Raw genomic sequence first — 21,774 nt, forward strand, 5'->3', positions numbered from 1 at the left:
AATTATAGGTTATATAAAATATAGGAAGTAAAACTGTAGATTAAAAATAGTCTCAGAACACATTCTTGTTAATTTAGCAGGAACAGTCTTACAGCACTGAATATGGAATTGTCCCAGATATAGTATGCAGCTGTGCAGAACATAATCGTATGCAGTGTTGTTGTAGCCGTGTTGGTCCCAGGATATCAGAGAGACAAGATGAGGTGAGGTAATATCTATTATTGAACCAACTTTTGCTGGTGAGAGACAAGCTTTTGAGCTTACACAGAGCTCTTATTGAAGAAGAGCTCTTGTAAGTGCAGAAGCTTGTGTCTCTCTCACCAGAATAAATTGGTCCAATAAAAGATATTAACTCACCCACCTTGTCCCCCAGAACATAATTGACTTTTAAATCTTGTATAAACAAGGTTTTAAATCTCTTAAAGAAATCTCTATGCTTGCAAAATTCTTTGTGAAGTTGTGTTCTTGGCAGTTCATATTGTAATTTCAATTCATATGTTTAACAGGTAGAGGGAGGGCAAATGTGATAGTTTAAAACTGGTAATGTAGTTTTCATTCCAAACGGATCTTGGAAACAGTTTAAAGCTTGACTTTGGACCAAGTTCAGTGAGATTTTTTTGTCATGCTTACATTAGAGCTACGTTTGCACCTTTGTGTTAAAATTGCTTTATTGGATGTTAAATCTGCAGTTTCAACATTTGGTTTTGAAATATTGAGTCAGATCCTGGCCATATTCTCAGTTAAACTCATACAATTCTCTTGATTTCTGTGAAGTTGCACCAATTTAAAAAGGTATGATCCTGTTTCCATTGGAGTCCATGATAACAACCCCCTGGACTTCTGTGGGTTCAGGATCAGGCCTCTAGCGAGAGCAGAATTTTGCCCCTTTTAACCTCTCTAGCTTTTTATGGTTGTATCTCATAATGATAAGAGCTATAAAGGGTGAAACTCAGAGTTGTCTGACCTTATTTATGTATATAGTTCTGTGGGGGCCATGATACTTTGTAGACATGAGATGTTTGGTGTTAAGATTTTCAATGAAATACTATACAGAAATAAGTGATAAAAAATAATAATTCTACCAAGACATCATATTTGTTCCTCTGGGAAAAGGGCATTATTTAATTTTGTTTAGCAGTGACTTCTGAATGATTAAGGATTAGTGTTATAAGGCTCTACAGTGAGTTTTATCCTCCCACCTTTGGTTAAAAGAGTTGTCTGTGATGAAGAATTTTGAGTATTTGTCAGGGGCGTGTTTAGAAATTACGACAGGGAATGACTGGTCAAATCTCACTAAACAACCTGCCTCTTTCCCCATTCCCACCATAGTGTATAAGGTATTTAGAAAGTTCAGAAACTGAAATAACTTGGGGTTTAAATAAGCAGAAATCGTGTTTCTTATACAAGTTCACCTTGTTAGATGTATTCCATTTCCTGTAGTTTACAGGAACTTTAACCGGAAATTACACCAAATGACAAATAATGTACTGCTGTGAAGGAAAGAGTACTTTCATGTCACCATCTTACAAACATAGGTGAAGTATCCTTATTTTGTTTCCTGAAAGCACTGGATTGCCTGAATGCATTTTGGAATGATTACCTTGTCACTAGGCAGATGGCCCTCATTAATGGCAATTATATATGAATATACCAGGCAGAACAAGCAGTATCTGAGAGGAGACATTATTAAGCCCCTGTGCAATTACAAGATCCCCATGACTTCACTAGAGGAGAATTAAAACAGCTGCTGTTGTCACTTTTTTAAAAGCAGCTTAGAGCTAAATATATTGATATCACAGATGTAATACTCCAGAATCTGGGGCCATATCATACCATTGATCTTTACTGAGTACTCCCCTTTGACTTCAGTGGAGAGTTCTGATTGAAACCAGTGAGAAGTACTGATTAAAGATCAATTATTGAGGATGGCTGCTGGCTATATAACTACTTGCATTTGTGCTCGGCTTGCTTAGCTGTACCCCAGAAAAAAAAAATCAATATTCCTAAAAAGCCTGCAAACACCCAATAGTAAAATAATGCTGTATTTCTCTCATGTCAATGTTTGGCTAGGTTACTGCTGCATAATTGTTAGAATTCTAATAAACTGTCCTAATTTGATTTAGCTAATTCTGTACAGAGCTTGCTGCAGTTACTTATTTCATGGAGGATTGTTCTAATACAACATTGGATATGCAAATCAGCAACCTATTTGCTTTCCCTACATTATAATTTTTGTTTAGTGTCACAGTATCGTATTTGATTATATAAAACTCTCGAGGATAACAATAACCTTTACTGCAGTTCATCTCAAGCCAGCTTCTTCATTATCGGAGAAATCTGCAGCCAGGTGAACTGATGAGAAGAATATTTATTCTGCCAGTCCACTGGAGTGGACCAGTGCAGTTTTACTACAGACTTGCATTCCTGCCTTGTTACAGCCCCCAACGGTTCTCTACTGCCACCCATCAAAGTCTTTTAGGAAATTCTTGACAAGTATCTATCAGTCTATACTTCTGGGTTACTCCGTCGGAGGGGGAAAAAGCTTGTCCAATTCTAAATCTACCTCTAGGAACCCCATGTTATTTGTTTGCCTCTTAAGTGTCTAAATAGTCTCACTCTCTCTCTCACTTCCATTCCAGCCAGGTAGAAGAAACACTTGGAATGCACTCAGATAATAGGATGATGTGCTCAGCTTTAGCCAGCTGCTGATTTTTGGCGAGACACTGAGAAAGCTTTTTATGTTTGGTGTAGAGCTGCTGTGGTCTGCAGCCCATACAGACTCACTGATAAAGTGAAGGGAGTGTGTGTTATTGAAGGCTCAGATCCTTCTCCAAACCAGAATAGGCAAGGAGTTAAGAGATGGGGTTACTAAATTATGGTCTGTGTATTATAAGTGGTCTTCTGGGAGCTGGTTGCTCCCTTCCTCATTTCCACTTGCTATAAATTGCCGTGAAAGCCGCTAAAGATACACCGAGGCCAGTATTTTCAAAAAAGGCCACTGATTTTGGGTGCCCAAACTTGGGGCATTGTGAGCCTTTTCTATCGAGGTGCTGAACAGCAACTCCTCCCATTTATTTCAAATGGAATGGGGAGTGCTCAGTGCTTCCTGGAAGTCTGTCTCGGGAACAGGGAAATACGACAAATGACCTAATAGGGATTTTCAGTGTCTAATTTCTATTGATCTTATTAGAATGTAAATTAAGTTCAGTTGACTAATCTGGCTTTTTCAGTAGGAAATCACATTGCAGGAGGGAAGGGAAGGCATGCAGAGATACCCTACCCTAGCAGCAGTACCAGGAGCATTCTGTCTGACTCATCCAGTACATGTCAGAGAACACACTGTGGAATACATGACAGCATGCATGCTACGTGTATCTGTTATGTTCTCGTGGCCAACACAGAAGGGAGCGAGACCATGGCCCCACTTCATCCTATGCCCTGGGGGTCATTCACTGTGACTTTCAGCACAGGACAGTCACAATCCTCACATGGCAGAAATTCAAGGACCAAGACTGCGTCCAGCCCTTGCGCAAAAGCCCAGAAAGAGGGGGTAAGACTCTCCTTGTCCCCGTCCTTCCCACGCATACCAGCGTACAGAAAACCTAGTCCCAAAACTAGAGCAAGATGCTAATCCAACCAATTCTATCTGTTTATTACAGCTGCCAGTTTTACAAAACGTATGGAACTACAGTAAGAGATGTGAAGGCAGATGGAAAAGGGCACTAGCAGCTAATGGGTGATTGAAATGAAAGCTGAAATGTAGCAACCAATAGTATTGATAAAAATTAATGGGAGAGGTCATCTGATAACTCAAAGATTAAGCTAAGTATTATATGGCCCCGTCAGCGTGGTATCCAAGTATCTATCAAGTATTTTTTAAAAAGCAACAGAAAACAACAAGATAAAAAGATCTTTTGGAACAAAACAAATTTTTAGGCTCTAACTGGATCCTATAGAAAGTGTGGCATCTTAAATTAAAACTTTTCCCCTTACATTGGTTAAACTTCAATTATTTTGGAGGATATTTCAACCCCATAGCAGATTTTTTTCACTACCTAAGGATAGTTTAATAAGGTGTCCAGAGTCAGAGCATTTTTCACTTTGGTAAAAGTGACCTAGTTTCTTTTTTTCCCCCTGAAAGAAATGTTTTAATAAAATATCCTCATATTCCAAATGTTAGCTTTTACATTTTCCTATATTTCTTTCATACACTCTGTAATTAAAACTGTCATATCGCTTCAGGAAGTTAAATGAGATTTAGTTCATTTGCAGGTTTGGGCTTTTTAATGAGCTATCCTCTGTGCTGCATAAGGCAAAATGACACTGTGGCTGCACTGTAGGGGATTGTTCTGACAGCTGTGATAATGATGCAGATGTTTGTCTCTGAGGGTAGCTGCTAACAGATTTCCTGATGCAAACACAAAACTACTTACAGACTAATGAAAGATTACCATATCAAAATGTTCAAAACGCTTGCAGCCTAAATGACCACCTTATATTTATTTGATCTCAAATAGCTAATTCTTACAGTGCCAGCTAATAAAAAAAAATACAGCTTTTCTGTAAATTGTCAAAGTTCAGTAGCTACAGGAAACAACGTCTGTAATACAGATTTTTTTTTTATTTCTTGTAAACTCATAATATGTCACAAATGTCTCCCCGCAGGGATTTCATTTTTCAGCAGTTTTCATTTCACTGTGCTCACAGGTTTGTGTTTTTGTCCATTTTAAAAAGAGGTCTTTTGTTAGGGTGCTTCAGACTGCAAAATTGAAAATACTTTTGATCTCATACAATGTATGTACATCTGTGCATGTATTATATGTATACAGACGCACACAAAATCTCAGTGCCTAATTCTGGTTCTATCCAGAATTATTTGACCACGCATTGCATGCCATGCAATCCTAACACCAGTTCTCCATTTATTCATGTGATAGGGAATTGTGCTTGTGGAAAAGGAGCATCTAAGTCCACTGATACCATGAAGTTCCAAGAGGATAGGATATGCAACATAGCGACAGCCATGATGTTTTTAGATGGGCACAGATTTGTTAGCAGCATAGGTTCTTAAAGTCTTCCACCGTGGGAACCACCATTTAGAGAAACTGCCCCATGCAATACTCCCTCTCCTATTCGGAGTCATGCAAAATATCCCCCATCCCAGTTCTTGACCGCAAAACATCCCTGTGGTAACAATCACTATGGGAAAGCAATTTGGAAAATAACATCTGTATAGCTGTACTTTAACTCTATTTGGCAGCTGTAAAGGAAGAAGAGGAAGAGCCAGAACCCATGACCTACAATTCTCCATACTACTGGTTTATGGACCATAGGTGTTCAACTGATGTGTTACAGTATCTTAATTATAATTTGTAACTGAGGTAGAAAATATATTACCATTCTTTTATTATCCAGTATTTAGCTCTTCAGAGCCTGTTTATCTCATGAGAGCATCTAAAATTAGCACACAAGAAAAACAGAAGTATGTGAAATTGCATGTGGTGGGAGTGGGGGACACAAAAGGTAGCCCATCTGTGGCAAGTCTGTTTACTCACATTGACCTAGTACACCATTACCTGACTAGCAGGGTGGAAGTGCCAGGATAGACTAATCCGAGGGAGGGATGAAGGAACACTGAGGAGGGAAACATTACATCAGTGGGTATGGAGAAAGCTACAGAACTCTGGATCCACCCTTGCCTCAATCCACATTTATACAACCACCGTTGCATTTGGCATCATATAAGTTCTTCGAGTGCTTGCTCATGTGGTATTCCACAGTAGGTGTGCATGCTTGCCACATGCACCGGTGCGGAAGTTTTTCCCTTAGCAGTACCCGTAGGGGGAGTGCTGCTGCGACCCCTGGAGTGGCACCTCTGTTGTGCACTATAAGGGGAGCCACGCATTCCCCCCACCCTCAGTTCCTTCTTGCTGCCAGTGAGGGTGCATCAGAACTACTTGCTCCAGCCTCGCTTCGCTGCAGCTTGTCCCAGAACTCATCGTTCGTTGTTAGTGATACCTGTGTCAGTTAGTTCAACAAGTTTCAGTTCAGTTAGTTAGTGTTCGGGCCGGGGCATGCTCCGTGCCCCAGGGTTTAAATCGTGTGACTCTTGCAGGTGTTCGATGCCCAGAAGTGACCCGCACGCTGACTGTCTCCACTGCTTGGGTCAATCCCACATTCGTGACTGCTGTAAGGTCTGCAGGTCCTTCAAACCTAGAACCAAAAAGGAAAGAGACATTAGACTTCGGGCCCTTCTCATGAAGTCAGCACTGGCCCCAACCCCGGTGCATCGAGCGGATTCGGCACCGAGCACCTCGTCTCAGTGTGCAGTGATCCCCAGCATCTTCCAGTGGCCAGCACTGCTCCCTATCTAAGAAACAGAGATAGGCCCGGTCTTCTCAGCGGCGTCGAGAGAAAGCAAGGGGAGAGGCTATACCTGTGTCGGGCAGCCCCAGTTCCGCCCCCCACCCCCGAGCTCCAGAGCTCCGACTCTTGTCGAGCGGAGCAGCCCAATTGCATTGACTCAGGCTTCTCAGGATGTCCGGATGCCTTTGATGCCAGAAGCCCTGCAAGCGGCCCGAGACATTATGACTCTGCAGGTCCCCAGGGCACCACCAGCACCCGGGCCCCACTCTAGAGGCAAGGCGCCACTGGGCTCTAGGCAGTCGACCCCGACCCAACTCAGATCCCAGTCAGGGGACTGCTCTTGGACCTGCTCGCCGCTCAGCATCCTGTCAGGGCACAGTCTCCGGCCTCCGCTTTCATCCCCCACTAGGTTGTCTGGTCAGGTGCCGTCAGATCGGAGTTCCAGGCACCACTCCACACTGAACAGAGTATCGACGGGACAGGCACAGGCACCATAGGTCACCACCCTTCTTGTCAGAGCTACCATAGCCGCTCCCAATGCGGGTGCCGTTGCTGTTTGCGCTCCAGCTCTCTCTCCTCGAGGCACCGTACCCATAACTCCCAGTGGGGATTGCCAGCTCCGTGTCATCACGGATCTAGGCATCGCAGCATCTCCAGAAGTAGTAGTTTGAGGCAGCACCGTTCCTCGACGTTGGAGTCCTGGTCCCATGGCAGATGTTGTTCTCTGCACCATCGATAGTACCGCTCCCATGGTACCGATAGGTCGTTGGTAACCCCAACCTCGATCCACACACGGACCCCTATGTCCCAGCCCAGCCAACCCAACCAGCTGGTGCCGTTGGTGCTGCAGCACAGTCAGTGGCAAGGGCCCCCATGGCAGGGCCAGTGGTGCCAGTGGACCCCCCTGCCCCCACCCCCATGCCAGGGACTTGTTCGGTAGCAGGGACGTCGGAGACTCCCTCCACCTCACTATCTAGGCCTCCAAGGGATAGATCGGCTGGTCATAGAATCATAAAATCATAGAATATCAGGGTTGGAAGGGACCTCAGGAGGTCATCTAGTCCAACCCCTGCTCAAAGCAGGACCAATCCCCAAATTTGCCCCAGATCCCTAAATGGCCCCCTCAAGGATTGAACTCACAACCCTGGGTTTAGCAGGCCAATACTCAAACCACTGAGCTATCCACCCCCCTCCCTCAGCACCACACGTGGAGTCCGATCAAGGGGTGGTCCCATGGCGCCAGCCAACGTGCAGAGCTCTGTACCAGCCTCCTCCCCCATGCCAGATGACAAGTTGCAGCCCCACCCCCCTCCACACCGCAGGACTCACCAGGAGCCACTGAAGCGAGTAGTGTCAAGCCTCAAACTCCAAGCTGAGGAGATGGAGGGACCTTCAGACTCGCTCTTCAATATCCTCTCCTCTTCGGTACCAGGCAGAGTGGCCCTACCGGTGCAAGAAGGTTTTGTGCCAAATGTCAGCCTCCCTGGTGCCAATATCAAAGAAGGCAGAGCGCAAATATTTTGTGCCCACGAAAGGGCATGTGTATCTCTATACCCACCCGGCCCACAACTCCCTAGTGGTGGAGTCTGTAAATCATAGGGAGAGAAAGGGTTAACCAGGACCCTCACCCAAGAATAAGGACTCTAGAAGGCTGGACTCGTTTGGTAGGAAGCTTTATTCGTCGTTCAGTTTCCAGCTCCGGATAGCCAACCACCAAGTCCTCCTCAGCCGTTATGAGTTTAACCTGTGGGGGTCAATGCCCAAATTCGATCCCTTCCTTCTGGAGCATGAAGGGAAGGAATTTAAGCCACTTGTGGAGGAGGGTGCCGCTGCTGCAAAGGCTGCTCTGCAGGCAGCATCGGATGCAGCGGTGTCCATGCGCAGTGCGTCATGGCTACTGCTGTCTGGGCTCTCCACGGAGGTGCAGTCTATGATGCAGAATCTTCCCTTCAGTGGCAAGGACCTGTTTGCGGAACAAACAGACGTGAAACTTCATAGCTTGAAGGACTCACGTACTGCCATGCAAACCCTGGGGCTTTACGTCCCGCCTGCCAAGGACAAGCCTAAGCCGCAGGCTCCCACCCCAGCTCCCCAGCCAAGATATGAGCCAGCCTATAAGAGGTCCAAGACCAGGAAGAGGCGACCTCAGAAGCAGTCTCGCTCTGCCCCGCAGCCTGAGCCCTCAAGGGGCAGGCAGCAGGGCAAGAGGCGTTTTTGACTGGTTGCAGGAGGGTACCCGGGTGCCTCCCAAGAGGACCCTCCTACCAATAAAGTTTGCCTTCAGCAACCGCTTGTGCACGTTCCTTGCGGAGTGGTCCCGAATAACATTGGACGGTTGGGTCCTCAACACCATTTCCCAGGGCTACACGCAAGTTTGTCTCACCCCCGCCCTTCCACCCCCCTCCCTGGGATGGCGGGGGGGACCCGTCACATGTACCCCTGCTAGAGCAGGAAGTGCATCGGCTCCTCAGCTTGGGAGCTGTGGCAAAAGTTCCAAGGGAGTTCCAGGGAAAAAGGTTTTACTCCTGTTACTTCCTTAGCCTGAAGGCAAAACGAGGGCTCAGGCCCATCCTGGATTTGTGAGACCTCAATCAGTTCATGGCCAAATGCCGGTTCGGCATGGTCTCTCTGGCATGTATCATACCCTTTCTGGTTTACGGTCCTCCCATTTGGCCTGTCCACCGTGCCCAGGGTATTCACAAAGTGTATGGTGGTCATGGCGGCCTACCTCAGACACTGAGGGGTCTGGATATTTCCCTACCTCAACGACTGGCTTCTCAAGGGCAGCTCGCGGTCTCAGGTACAGGACCATGTGGAGCTGCTCTTGGCTACATGTGCCAACGTAGGCCTCCTAGTAAACAAGGCCAAGTCAACATTGGTTCCGGTGCAGCGCATAGAATTCATAGGCGCTCTCCTAGATGCCTCCAAGGCCACAGCCTCCCTTCCCCTGGGCAGGTTCAAGCCCTTAAGGGGCTCATAGCCTCGGTCACGGCCAGGGCATACCTGCAGCTTCTGGGCCACATGGCGGCGTGCACTTATGTGGTCCACCACGCCAGACTTTGGATGAGGCCCCTTCAACTCTGGCTGGCCTCAGAGTTCTCCCAGGCCCGGTATAGTCTGGACAAAGTCCTCATGGTACCGGCGCTGGTGATCGCCTTGCTACAATGGTGGTCCTGCCCGATCAATATGCTCCAGGGGATTCATTTCCGGGATCCAACCCCGTCGCTAGACCTAGTGTCCGATGTGTCAGACTTGGGCTGGGTGGCCCACATAAGGAACTCACAGACCCAACGGATGTGGTCGGCCTTGGAGTTGTCCCTTCACATAAATGTCAGGTAGCTCAGGGCAATACGCTTAGCCTGTGTGGCATTCAGGTCACAACTGCGTGGCAAGGTGGTCCGAGTACTCACGGACAACACCGCCTGCGATGTTTTACATCAACAGGCAAGGTGGGGTGAGGTCCTTGGCCCTCTGCCAGGAAGCCCTCAGGCTCTGGGAGTTTTGCATAGCCCACGACATCTCCCTGAAGGCTTTCCACCTTCCAGGTGTCAACAACACATGGCCGATCACTTGAGCAGGGTTTTCTCCTCCCAACACGAGTGGTCTCTCCACTTGGAGGTCACTCACTAGCTCCTCCAAGTGTGGGGCACTCCCAAGTAGACCTGTTTGCAATCTGACAGAACCAGCATTGCCAACAGTTCTGTTCCACGGGGGGGAGGGGGAAGAACGCCATCTCAGATGCCTTCCTCCTGTCATGGTCGGGTCAACTCCTCGACGCCTTTCCCCCATTCCCCTTCTTCGGCAAGGTCCTGGAAAAAGTGAAAATGGACAAGGCACACGTCCTCCTGATCACCCCAGCTTGGTCCCAGCAGCATTGGTACGAGACCCTCCCGGGCTTGCTGGTGGCCCCTCTGCAGCCGTTGCCATTCCGCCTGGACCTACTCTCCCAGGACCAGGGACGCCTCCTCCACCCCAACCTGGCCACCCTCCATTTGACAGCGTGGCTGCTCAGTGGCTAGATGCAGAGGAGAGAAGGCGTTCAGAAGTGGTCAGGCATGTCCTCCTAGAAAGTAGGAAGCCATCCACGTGCTGAGCCTACCTGGCGAAGTGGTCCAGGTTCTCCAGGTGGGCGAGTGAGCGGAGTACTTCCCCAGGGTCTGCCTCGCTCCAACTTATCCTTGAGTACCTCCTTCACCTTAGAACTCAGGGTCTGGTACCTTCCTCCATCAGGGTGCACCTGGTGGCTATATCGGCGTTCCATCCGCCGGTCCAGGGCTGCTCGGTTTTCTCCCATGCCATAACCAGGTGTTTCCTTAAGGGGCTAGACCCATCCTTTCCATATGCTAGATTCCCCCGTTCCTCGGTGGGTTCTAAACTTGGTATTATCCCGTCTCACGGGGCCCCCATTCGAGCCCCTGGCCACATGCTCCTGGTCTCACCTATCATGGAAGGTATTCTTCCTTGTGGCTATCACGTCAGCCTGGCGGGTTTCGGAATTCAGGGCCCTGACTTGCGACACCGCCCCCCCCACGGTCTTTCACAACGACAAGGTTCAGCTCTGCCCACACCCTGCATTCCTCCCCAAGGTGGTCTCCACCTTCCACATGAGCCAGGACATCTTCCTACCTGTCTTCTGTCCCAAACCTCATGCCTCTAATGAGGAACGCTGCCTCCATACACTCAATTTGCGCAGGGCACTGGCTTTTTATCTGGATTGGACTAAGCCGTTCCACAGGTATTCGCAACTATTTGTTGCTTCAGCCAAGCACATGAAGGGTCAACCGATCTCCACCCAGAGGCTTTCCCGGTGGATTACATAGTGCATACACACATGCTACGACCTAGCAGGGGTTCCCTCACCGCCTATCATGAGGGCGCGCTCGACAAGGGCTCAGGCCTCGTCAGCTGCCTTTGTAGCCAAGTCCCTATCCCGGACATCTGTAGAGCCGCTACCTGGTCCTCAGTTCACATGTTCACCTCACACTATGCGATTGTCTCCCAACGCCAGGGATAACACTGGTTTCGGCAGAGCTGTGCTTCAGCAAGGGAATCTGTGAACTCCTACCCACCTCCATCAGACATAGCTTGCAATCACATACTGTGGAATACACATGAGCAAGCACTTGAAGAAGAAAGGACAGTTACCTGTTCTGTAACTGGCATTCTTCGAGATGTATTGCTCTTGTCTATTCCACATCCCGCCCTCCTTCCCCTCTGTCAGAGTTGGTCCTGCAAGAAGGAACCGAGGGTGGGGGGAGCACATGGCTCCCCTTATAGCGTGCTATAGAGGCTCCAATCCAGGGGTCGCAGCAGCGCTCCCCCTACGGGTACTGCTAAGGGAAAAACTTCTGGCACTGGTGTATGTGGTGAGCATGCACACCTACTGTGGAATAGACATGAGCAACACATCTCAAAGAATGCCAGTTACGGAACAGGTAACTATCTTTTTCCTACCTTCCTTTTTCTTTAAATAAAAATAACTTATCTGTGACTTGCTGACTTTATAGATTAGTCTCTGATTTGGTTTTGGTATGGAGTCCTTAATTTTTCCATATGATCTAAAATATCTACATAAATATTTATAATTGGCAGAGATAACTTTTTATGTTCATTGAGTTGGTGACTTCTGTAAAGGACTTTTTTTTTTGTCTTGAATCATTTCTTTAACTGATGCTGTTACTTTTGCATATTCTCATTTACTGGCACTCTTGTGTAAGTGCAGAAATAATTGTAATCAATAAACTATTCCTGTTTTTCTTACTTGAAAGTAGAAATTAAAAGAGAGTGTTCATTGGCTAAACGTTCCTGGGGAAGAGAAGCCTGGCACAAGGACAGTCAGACTACCTGTAACATAAAACATGTCCCCAAGCAGGAGACTTGTAAGAATAGATAAAAGAAAAAAAATGTACAGAGTCTTAACTCAGCAGTGCCCATACTGTGGTCCATGGTCCACCAATGACAGTCCTTGGAGCACTTGTTGGTTTTCCACAGAGAGCTATCTGGTTACATGGCATCTACTGTCTTTGTTTCTAATTGCCCCTAGAGACATGCAAGGCTCTTCATTATGAAGAGGTGACCAGAGGCCTAAAAAACAATAATGGGGGAAGGGGAGGGAGTGCAGCTTAGCTACCTTCAAAAGAGCCTGGTGCCACATAGTAGCTGGATGAGAGAAGCAAGAGTCAACCCAGAGACTGGAGTCTGCAGGGTAGTTATGTCCAGGAGTTAGAGGATCATATAACCGAACAGCACATACATAGGAGCATAAGAAATAGGGAACTAAGCAGCAGGGAAGCATATGAAAGTGGAGAGGTTAAAGAACAGATGGTAGAAAAAAAGACTAGGGTAGAAGGGGGGGCAGGTAGAGAGAGAGCGCAAGGAGATAAAATGATGAGCAAGAGGTGGAGATGTTGCCATTCACTTTTTTCCCAAAAAGAAAAAAAAAACACTTATACTAGTCAGGTAAAAATACATGAATACTCTTCTTCCGTCCAAGCAATTGCTGTAGTTGCCACAGGAATGTCATTTCATTGCAAACAAGGAGGAAGGTCATATTATGAATCCTGTTCTAATGAATTTAATTTTATTGGGACCAATATTTCAATAGTGCAAATAATATCACCTTCTTTCTTAGATCACCTGTTAGTGTTGTTAAATATATACTCTATTTTGCTGTTGTGTTTTATGTTTGTTTTGGTGTAGCTCTGTAGAAAAGATTATTTTCACAGGATATGAGCAGTGACATGTATACACCATATTAATCTTGAGGGCCTATCTGTTCCATTTCTTGGAGATACGTTTTTCATTCACCTCAATCCAGAGAGGTAAAAACTGAATTGTGTATTACACAAATATTGTTGGTCTTGAGAACTACCTAATCTATTAAAAAACACTATAAAAGAGTTTAAGCTGTGGAGTCAACTCAAAGTGTGTCTAGAGCATATATGGACCAAGCAGACTGTGAAGAACTTCAAAAAGATCTCACAAAACTAAGTGATTGAGCAACAAAATGGCAAATGAAATTTAATGTGGATAAATGCAAAGTAATGCACATTGGAAAAAGTAACCCCAACAATACATACAATATGATTGGGGCTAATTTAGCTACAACTAATCAGGAGAAAGACCTTGGAGTCATCGTGGATAGTTCCCTGAAGATGTCCACACAGTGTGCAGTGGCAGTCAAAAAAGCAAACAGGATGTTAGAAATCATTAAAAAAGGGATAGCAAATAAGACAGAGACTATCTTACGGCCCTTATATAAATCCATGGTACGCCCTCATCCTGAATACTGCGTATAGATGTGGTCCCCTCATCTCAAGAAAGATATACTGGCATTAGAAAAGGTTCAGAAAGGAGCAACTAAAATGATTAGGGGTCCCATATGAGGAGAGATTAAAGAGGCTTAAGACTTTTCAGCTTGGAAAAGAGGAGACTAAGAGGGGATATGATATAGGTATATAAAATCATGAGTGGTGTGGAGAAAGTAAAAAAGAAAAAGTTATTTACTTATTCCCATACTATAAGAACTAGGGGCCACCAAATGAAATTAATGGGTAACAGGTTTAAAACAAATAAAAGGAAGTTCTTCTTCATGCAGCACACAGTCAACTTGTGGAACTCCTTGCCTGAGGAGGTTGTGAAGGCTAGGACTATAACAGGGTTTAAAAGAGAACAGGATAAATTCATGGAGGTTAAGTCCATTAATGGCTATTAGCCAGGATGGGTAAGGAATGGCGTCCCTAGCCTCTGTTTGTCAGGATGGCAGGAGAGAGCTCACTTGATCATCACCTGTTAAGTTCACTCCCTCTGGGGCACCTGGCATTGGCCACTGTCGGTAGACAGGATGCTGGGCTGGATGGACCTTTGGTCTGACCCTTCTTATGTTCTTATGGACGCTAGAGAGAAAAGTCTACAGAAATAGTGCTGTACGGCTCAGCTCCTGCCTACTGGTCTGCCATCATCTGTTTTTGTGGCATAAAGGAATGTGTGAAAACTCCACAACTAACTGCCTCATTTCTGTCCTCCTCCCATTCAACTCCTGGTGCTCTCTGCATCTGAAACTCTTCCCCAGCACTGTCTAGCATGTCTAGCTCTCATTAAAACACACTTTTTTCAAAAATTCTAAAACTCCCTGCACTTCCCCTCACTGAAGCATTAAAGTCAAAGTCTACTAAAACCTAAACCAAATCCTGGCAGCAATGAAACAGGTGCTAAATCTCACTTCTCAATCACTTTGTTTTTGTTGCATTCTATTCTCCATCCTTCATTTCTATGTTTCTCTTTAGTTTGTAATCTCCATGGAGCAAGGATCTTGTGTTTCTGTTTATAAAGCACCTAACATGATTTGGATACTATAGAAACAAGTGACCATCCATTAGTAGTCCTCAAGTACTCTTATATTTACAGATGTAATTTAAATAGCTTGCTGCTTTCTTTAGAATCCTAAGAACTTCATCTGGGCCTGTACCTTGCCACTCTCAATTTCTTTATAATTTGTCCTAGTTTGTCCTCTAATTCTATAAATACATCTTTTTTTCTCCCCTCCAAAATTTTGCTTCTGTTTCTTGCCTTTTTTTTTTGGCCTTCATTTTTCAGACTGAAGCAATCTAAAGTCCTCTGAATGTGCTGTTATTGCTATGAATAGGGTGGAACCCATATCGCCACTGGAAGAAACACCAGCCTTTTAAAGGGGTTTACTGAGCGAAGTCTCTATTTAAACTGTAACTTCTAGAACTCAAGCAGTAAACACACTGCCGCACATAGGCTATTACAGAATGGTTCTGATAGTGTCCCTCATGCAACAGAGCATTGACTGCATTACACTTCCTAAGGGTCTTCCCACAGCTTCACCAGGACTTCAGTAGGCCAGTCTGCATTCTCAGTCCACATTACACCATTTTGGGCCTTTGTGCAGTAGCTTCTGTCACCAAGCTATCCTCTAGTGCTTGTAGGCCAGAGGAGGAAAGAATGTGATGTAACAGGAGGCTGTGAGGCTTCGTGGACAGAGCACTGGACTGAGACTGGGGCCATCTATGTTCTATTCCTGGCTCTGCCATTGGCCTGCTGAGGACCTTGGGAAAGTCATATCTACTGACTGTGCCTTGGTTTCCCTGTCTGAAAACAGGGGATAATGATCCTGGCCTCCTTTGTAAAATGCTTTGAGATCTACTGATCCAAAGCACTATGTAAGATCGAGGTACTTATAATAATAATGTACACCTCTTTGCGACAGCTAAAGCTCCTGCGCCACAATGTGGATTCACCACAAAGAACAGCATGCATTGCTAGGACTTCCCTCCCTCAGGGTTTCTGCCAAGTACTGTGAGGGAGCAGCTTTAGCTTATTATAGCTAAAGCGCCTACATAGTTTATTATAGCTAAGGCTCTTAACTGTACGAGCTACATAAATGGTGGCTGAATACTATATTCATGCTATCTGGAGTGCTTCTCGATAAGAGTGTTGTACTGTGTGTGGCATATGGAAGTGGAACACAAAGCTAGGTATTTCTGGCTCCATACCTCAAATTAGAGCTGCATGAATAAAAAATAAATACCTACATACATCACATTTTTGCTTCATGAACGTTCACATGTGGAAGTTGACATTCTTCCTAGAAATCTTTTTTTTTCCCCCAAAGAAAAGTGAAATGTCACCATTTAACCTACAATTGCAGCTCTTTGTTGTTCACCTGCAGCTCTATCTTTATTAATTGCTTGTGGGGATGGCTTCCCCAGTTTTTTTTTTGTGGTCTTGTCCCATCCTCTCAGTTGCTACTACAATTGTATTCTCTAGTGCCCGGTTCCTACCAACCTTCCAGCCCTGTGCCTCCAAAACAGCCTTTGCAGCTTCAGTGACATTCATTTTCAGTATTTTAGATTAAGAACTAAATATTGCACAGTAAATACCTGGCTTTAGAAGCTTTTCTTGAAACAGACAGCACAGTGAATGCTAAAGAGTAACCATTTTTACTTTCCTTAATGTTAAAATGAAGGTTTCCGTGTGGTGCGTATACTAGAGTGGTCAGTACCAGTCAGTGAAGCTCTTACACATCCTGGTCTTAAGTATTTATTTATTTACTGGTATCCATCTAGAATTTTAGGCACTTTAAACTTTTAAAAACTAGCTATAAGATACTTGCTTCATCACCAGCCTGGGGAATTATCAGCCATACAAATTAGTCTGTAGGCCTTGGCTTTGGGTTCCATTTGTTGTCTGAATGTCCACAAACTCATAAAAGGAAAACGGAGACTGTCAGCTGGGGCTTACTAGCCAGCCACAAGTCCCAGGACTTACCACATGGAGCCTGCCTTCCTTCAGCAGGGGCTGCTGCAGGACCCTGCTCCTTCATGCAGCATCTCCCTGCCCTTCCCCCTCAAATGAGCCACTTGCTGGCTTTTATAATCACTCACTCCCTTTCCAGTAGGTCTGAAAACTGACCAGGCCCAGGCCCTTTAAGGAACAGGCCACCATTACACCAACCATACACACAAAATTTAAATATTAAGTACTTTGCAATCTAGTAATGTTCATGCTACTTCCTCATGTCTCAGTGCCTCATCTTATTGATGATACTTTATTATACTTTAAAGTTCACTTTGGTGGCAAGGAAAACCTCTTGGCTATAACCCTGCAATATTATTTGGAAAATTTAGGGATTTTTCTTTTTATATGGATAGTTAGATTGGCAAACATCTTTAAATTAAATTAAACCTTTGACTTCTTCTTGATTTGTATATTCACATTATTTTTGTTGGAGGGAAAAAAGATTAAAATGAAAGCAATTATAGTCTGTTTGCTTTTCCACTGAAATGACAAAAAAGACATGGCACATTAAACTGGATCCCATATTGTTTTTTGAGATGATTGGTGTTTCATGGGCACCATAGGACATCATTTTCAAAGACCTCTTCAATAAATATCCCTAAAGATTAATTCAGACACTTGTAATTATAGTACTGTACCTTTGTCATCATCTTTGATTTGCCATGAGTGATGTTTTATCTGAGTAAATCTTTGGTGAGTTTTCTAAAAAATTCTGTTGTATTTATGAGAATTTCACTTTGTTAAGAAATATTTCATTGGATGTATTGCTCATGTTGGAATTGGCAATAAGATTTTAAAAACTATTTCTGGTCCTTGACATATACTGTGTGTTGGGGAAAAAAAAAAAGCCACGTTCCCTTCTGAGAATAAAAATGATCTTTTTTACCATGAGACACTAAAAATGTTCTTTGTTATCTGTATACATAGGATAGGCAACAGAATGGATTGCTTATGTCCATTTCTTTGTGCATAATACAATCTAAATGTCTGAAGTGATACTAAGATAATTTAGATAAAAGAGATATTGTGGCTACAGACATTTGGTAGTTATTTATGGAGTTCTATATGCTTTGTATATGATGTTACAACAAGTAATCCGTAACATACTAAAAGCCTCAAGGGCTTGTTGGAACAAGTATAGTTAATCCTTTTATTGTTTTGTTTAAATTAATAATGTGAAAGTATTTAGATGTATATTTTATCTTTCTTAATCTCAAATTATATTAAGCATTATGTGACAATCACGTAGGGTAACTGGATTTGCTGTTACATCAAGCTGATATTCAAGGGTAATAGCATCAATTGCTTGTAGTGAAAGGGTTTTAAATTACAAGAGAAATTCCTGTCCGAATAGAACTATATTAGAGATGTTATGGTCACCATGGTGATACTGACAATTCTTTAGAGAACACCATCTTAAATTTGCTAATTTAAAAAAATTCTCATTGAATGGAAAGATTTGAAGTTCTTGCTTTTGCATGACTGATTGCAGAAAGAAAGACAGACAGACAGACAAACATTACATTGGCTCAATGCATTCTAAAAGCTTCATTGTCTCATTAGCATTCACTTAAGTTACCTATGTACCTCTGCCTCAACCTGCCATATACACGTTGATAAGAATACCCACCACCCCTTGGCTTCTCCAAGCTACGTAATCAATGTCTCAAATAACTTCTCAGGATTTAGCTTGATAGAATGCTGTGGTTAATTCTCAACACGATTCACATCGTAGATCTTTAAGTCAGCCAAATATTGTTAATTTGTGGTCTGCAACATTTGTGCAAGCAATGATAGTAAGGGTAATCGGATCTCATGCTTCTAGATAAAACAGATACGAGAGTATGAAGAACATACAGCATTGTGTAATTGGCTCAGTGCATTATTGGTTTTGAAGCAACAGTACACTGGATGCTGGATGCATGAAGCAGGGTAATAATTTGATCTGATATGGTAAATTCTATACAGTAGAACCTCAGAGTTATGAACTGACCAGTCAACCATATGCCTCATTTGGAATTGGAACAGGCAGCAGCAGAGACAAAAAAGCAAATACAGAACAGTACTGTGTTAAATGTAAACTACTTAAAAAAAGGGGGGGGAGGCAGGAAGCAGCATTTTTCTTTTGCATAATAAAGTTTCAACACCATATTGAGTCAATGTTCAGTTATAAACTTTTGAAAGAACCACCATAATGTTTTTTCAGAGTTATGAACATTTCAGAATTACGAACAACCCCCATTCCTGAGATGTTCGTAACTCTAAGGTTCTACTGTATTCCTACAGCTTAATATTTAGAAGCACTAAACTGAGCTACCTAGAGCAATGCTAATTATGTAGTTTTAACCTCTGTTCCACCCAATGTAAACAAAAAAGGAAGTTTCAAAATGATTACTGAGTCAGTGATCTCAGTACCCAGTTATTATTTGTTGTTTATTTATTTTTAAGTTTTAGGGTGATATCTTGTCCTACTGAAGTCAATGTACTTTTGCCATTTGTTTCAATAGGGTCAGGATTTCACCCTAACAAGAGATGGGCAAAAGGTTTCCTCCTGTTCCCTTAATCTGTCATTAGACGCCACTGTTCAGAATTCAGCCCTAGTATGATTTCTATGCTGGTGATAATCAAAGAGTTCTGCACTCTGTAGGAAAGTGCCTACCACATTTGGATGCTATAAAAAATTTCAGTTATCTATTGGATAGCCCCTTCTCTTGTTTTGCCATTTTCTTGATATCCACCTACCTGCACATTGCATTCTCCCCTCTTCATTGGGGCAGCTTCAACTCTCATATGTAAAAAAAAAAAAAAAAAAAAAACCTGCTCCATCCCAAAACTTAGCCATTGCATCCTTCTTCCTCTCTCTCCCACCACATCTGCACATGCTAGCTGTGTGGTACAGTGTAACTGCAAATGTAAAATTTACTCCACATTTGTACATACAAATTAATCTGTGCAATGTGAAACTGTATAAACAATGCTATAGAAAAATACTGAATTGTATATCCTATACAGAAAGGGCATTCTGTAGATCTTTCCAAGTACAGCTGGAAAAACTTAGGGGCCAACTGATTTTTCAGAACAGGCAAGCCACAAGAGATACTAATTGTCTGTCCAAGTTTCCACAAAATAAGACACTCCTTTTGAATTTTATTACTCTTGCTCAAGACAAATTACAAGAACTGGCAAAACCTCTGGCTGTGTAAGAGAACAGCTAACAGAGGAGTTACATGTGGTTAATAAATATTTTCTTATAGACATACACAGAAGGTTATCAAGGATTCTAGCCATACCTTTCAGATGTTAAACATTACGTGGGATGTTCCACAATTCAACTTTTTTCCTAGCAGTGTTCTATCCTACCAGGCTGCCTGTGAATCCCAACATCCGTTGCCTAAAGGTGGCAGCTACCTAGCTAGAACAGACTATCCTCTCTAACCCACACTGATTAATTGTGCATGTGATTTGAGCTACCGGGGGGATGAAGGAAGGGGGTAGTGCAACTGGCACCCAGGCTCTGTTTCTTGTGTTGCTGCCTGAGCCTTTACTGCCTCGGCTTATCTACAGCTCCCAACAGCCACTCACCAACTATCTAGTTTTTAAAAAAAATAAATTAAAAAGGTTGTTCATCACCAGGGCAGCGTATCAGAACTCCATCACCTCCTTTCTGCACCCATTCCTAGGGACCCAGGATAACACCGTAAGAGAAGATGCCATCTCCCTATTCTTTAAAAGAGAAGATTTAAGTGGGGAAGGATGAAACGGGAGGCTTGGGGCAAGAGAAAGGGGAGCAAGGAAGAGAACATTGTGCAGAAAGTTACAGCTGTTGGGATTCTTCACCTTATACAACTTCTGTGGCTACACAGGATCCCAGTCCATAAAGGGCCGTCCCCAACATTAACCATTCCTAACCTACCGCCCAGATTGCCATCCCTTATTCCCCACCATTTGTCATGACAGATTAATGCCAATAGGTTACAGTGAAGATTAAATTCAACATCACCCCAACAGACAGCGAAGGTCTGTAGCACTGAGCGACGATGCCCACATTGTACAATTAAATTCCCTGAGATTTAATTTGGACTTTCCTCCGCAGACCCTACCAGGAAAGTGGTTTGGGGTTTTTTTGTTTGTTTGTTTGTTTTTACTTCCGCCTCCTGACTTCCCAATTCTTGACGGGGTTTAGAGGTCACAGAAACTCAACAATCAGAGTTGAGTTGAAACTCAATTTCCATCAGAGACAATGGACACAGTCCAAGGCAGACATGGCCAGAAGGTGGCCACTGATGGAATAGGGATTGGCTCTATAAAATTGTGGACCCATAGATGGGGAGAGAGCAGTTTTGGGAGGCTTAGAGGGAGGATTGCAAAGAATGTCTTCAAGGGAACTAAATGTACAGCTAGGGCAACAAACAGGATTGTCTAATTGTACTAATGGAACATTAATGAAACCATCTTATGATGGAAAGAGTATCCTGGATAGGGTAAAATAAATTAAGGTTTTGTTTCTATAATTAATTCCTCTTTGTTTCCATGAACATTTTAGGTATATCAATATATGCATGAAACCATAACTGTTAATGGCTGCCCAGAATTCCGTGCCAGGGCCACTGCAAAGGTAAGACCTGTGCAACTATTGAAGTACATGTTACCAAAGTGACCTAGTAATTGACTGTGTGCGTGTGTGTTTCAGGTATTCGTGTGTGCTCTGTAAGAAAATTTAGACATCAGTGGCAGCCCAGAGTCTAGAACCAGTGCTACTTCCCAGGTAACAACCCTAATGGCAAATTTAACCTTTGTGCTGCTTCTGTAGCTTAAGAAAAGAGAATGATATCATGGCATTTGGTGGTTTATTGAAAAATCAGTTTGCAAAAGCAAATCTAGTGGTTCATTCTGTAGAATTAAACCTGGAATATCAATATTTTCATGACAAATTCTCCTATAGGGCTCATCCCAAGTAGCAGGTGGTCTAGCCTCCAATCAATGCATGTAGGATTTTCAGAGGTGCTGAGCACAGAAGACTCCAATTGAAGTCAATGGGAGCTGTGGGTGCCCATCACTTCTGAAAAACAGGGCCCAAGTATGTAA

At 43.8% G+C, this 21,774-nt stretch overlaps 1 protein-coding gene across 3 annotated transcripts in view; it reads left to right on the forward strand.

Moving 5' to 3' along the window:
* The window catches only part of LIN7A (lin-7 homolog A, crumbs cell polarity complex component), an 80,879-nt gene that overhangs the window by 37,405 nt on the left and 21,700 nt on the right, over positions 1-21,774 (forward strand). For all 3 annotated transcript variants that reach the window (XM_038417915.2, XM_043492755.1, XM_043492753.1), the window contains one exon: positions 21,233-21,304. In XM_038417915.2, coding sequence (XP_038273843.1) covers positions 21,233-21,304 — 72 coding nt within the window. The remainder of the gene's footprint in view (positions 1-21,232; positions 21,305-21,774) is intronic.

This window comes from Dermochelys coriacea, chromosome 1 (genome assembly GCF_009764565.3).
Source record: "Dermochelys coriacea isolate rDerCor1 chromosome 1, rDerCor1.pri.v4, whole genome shotgun sequence".
Taxonomy (NCBI): Eukaryota; Metazoa; Chordata; order Testudines; family Dermochelyidae; genus Dermochelys; species Dermochelys coriacea.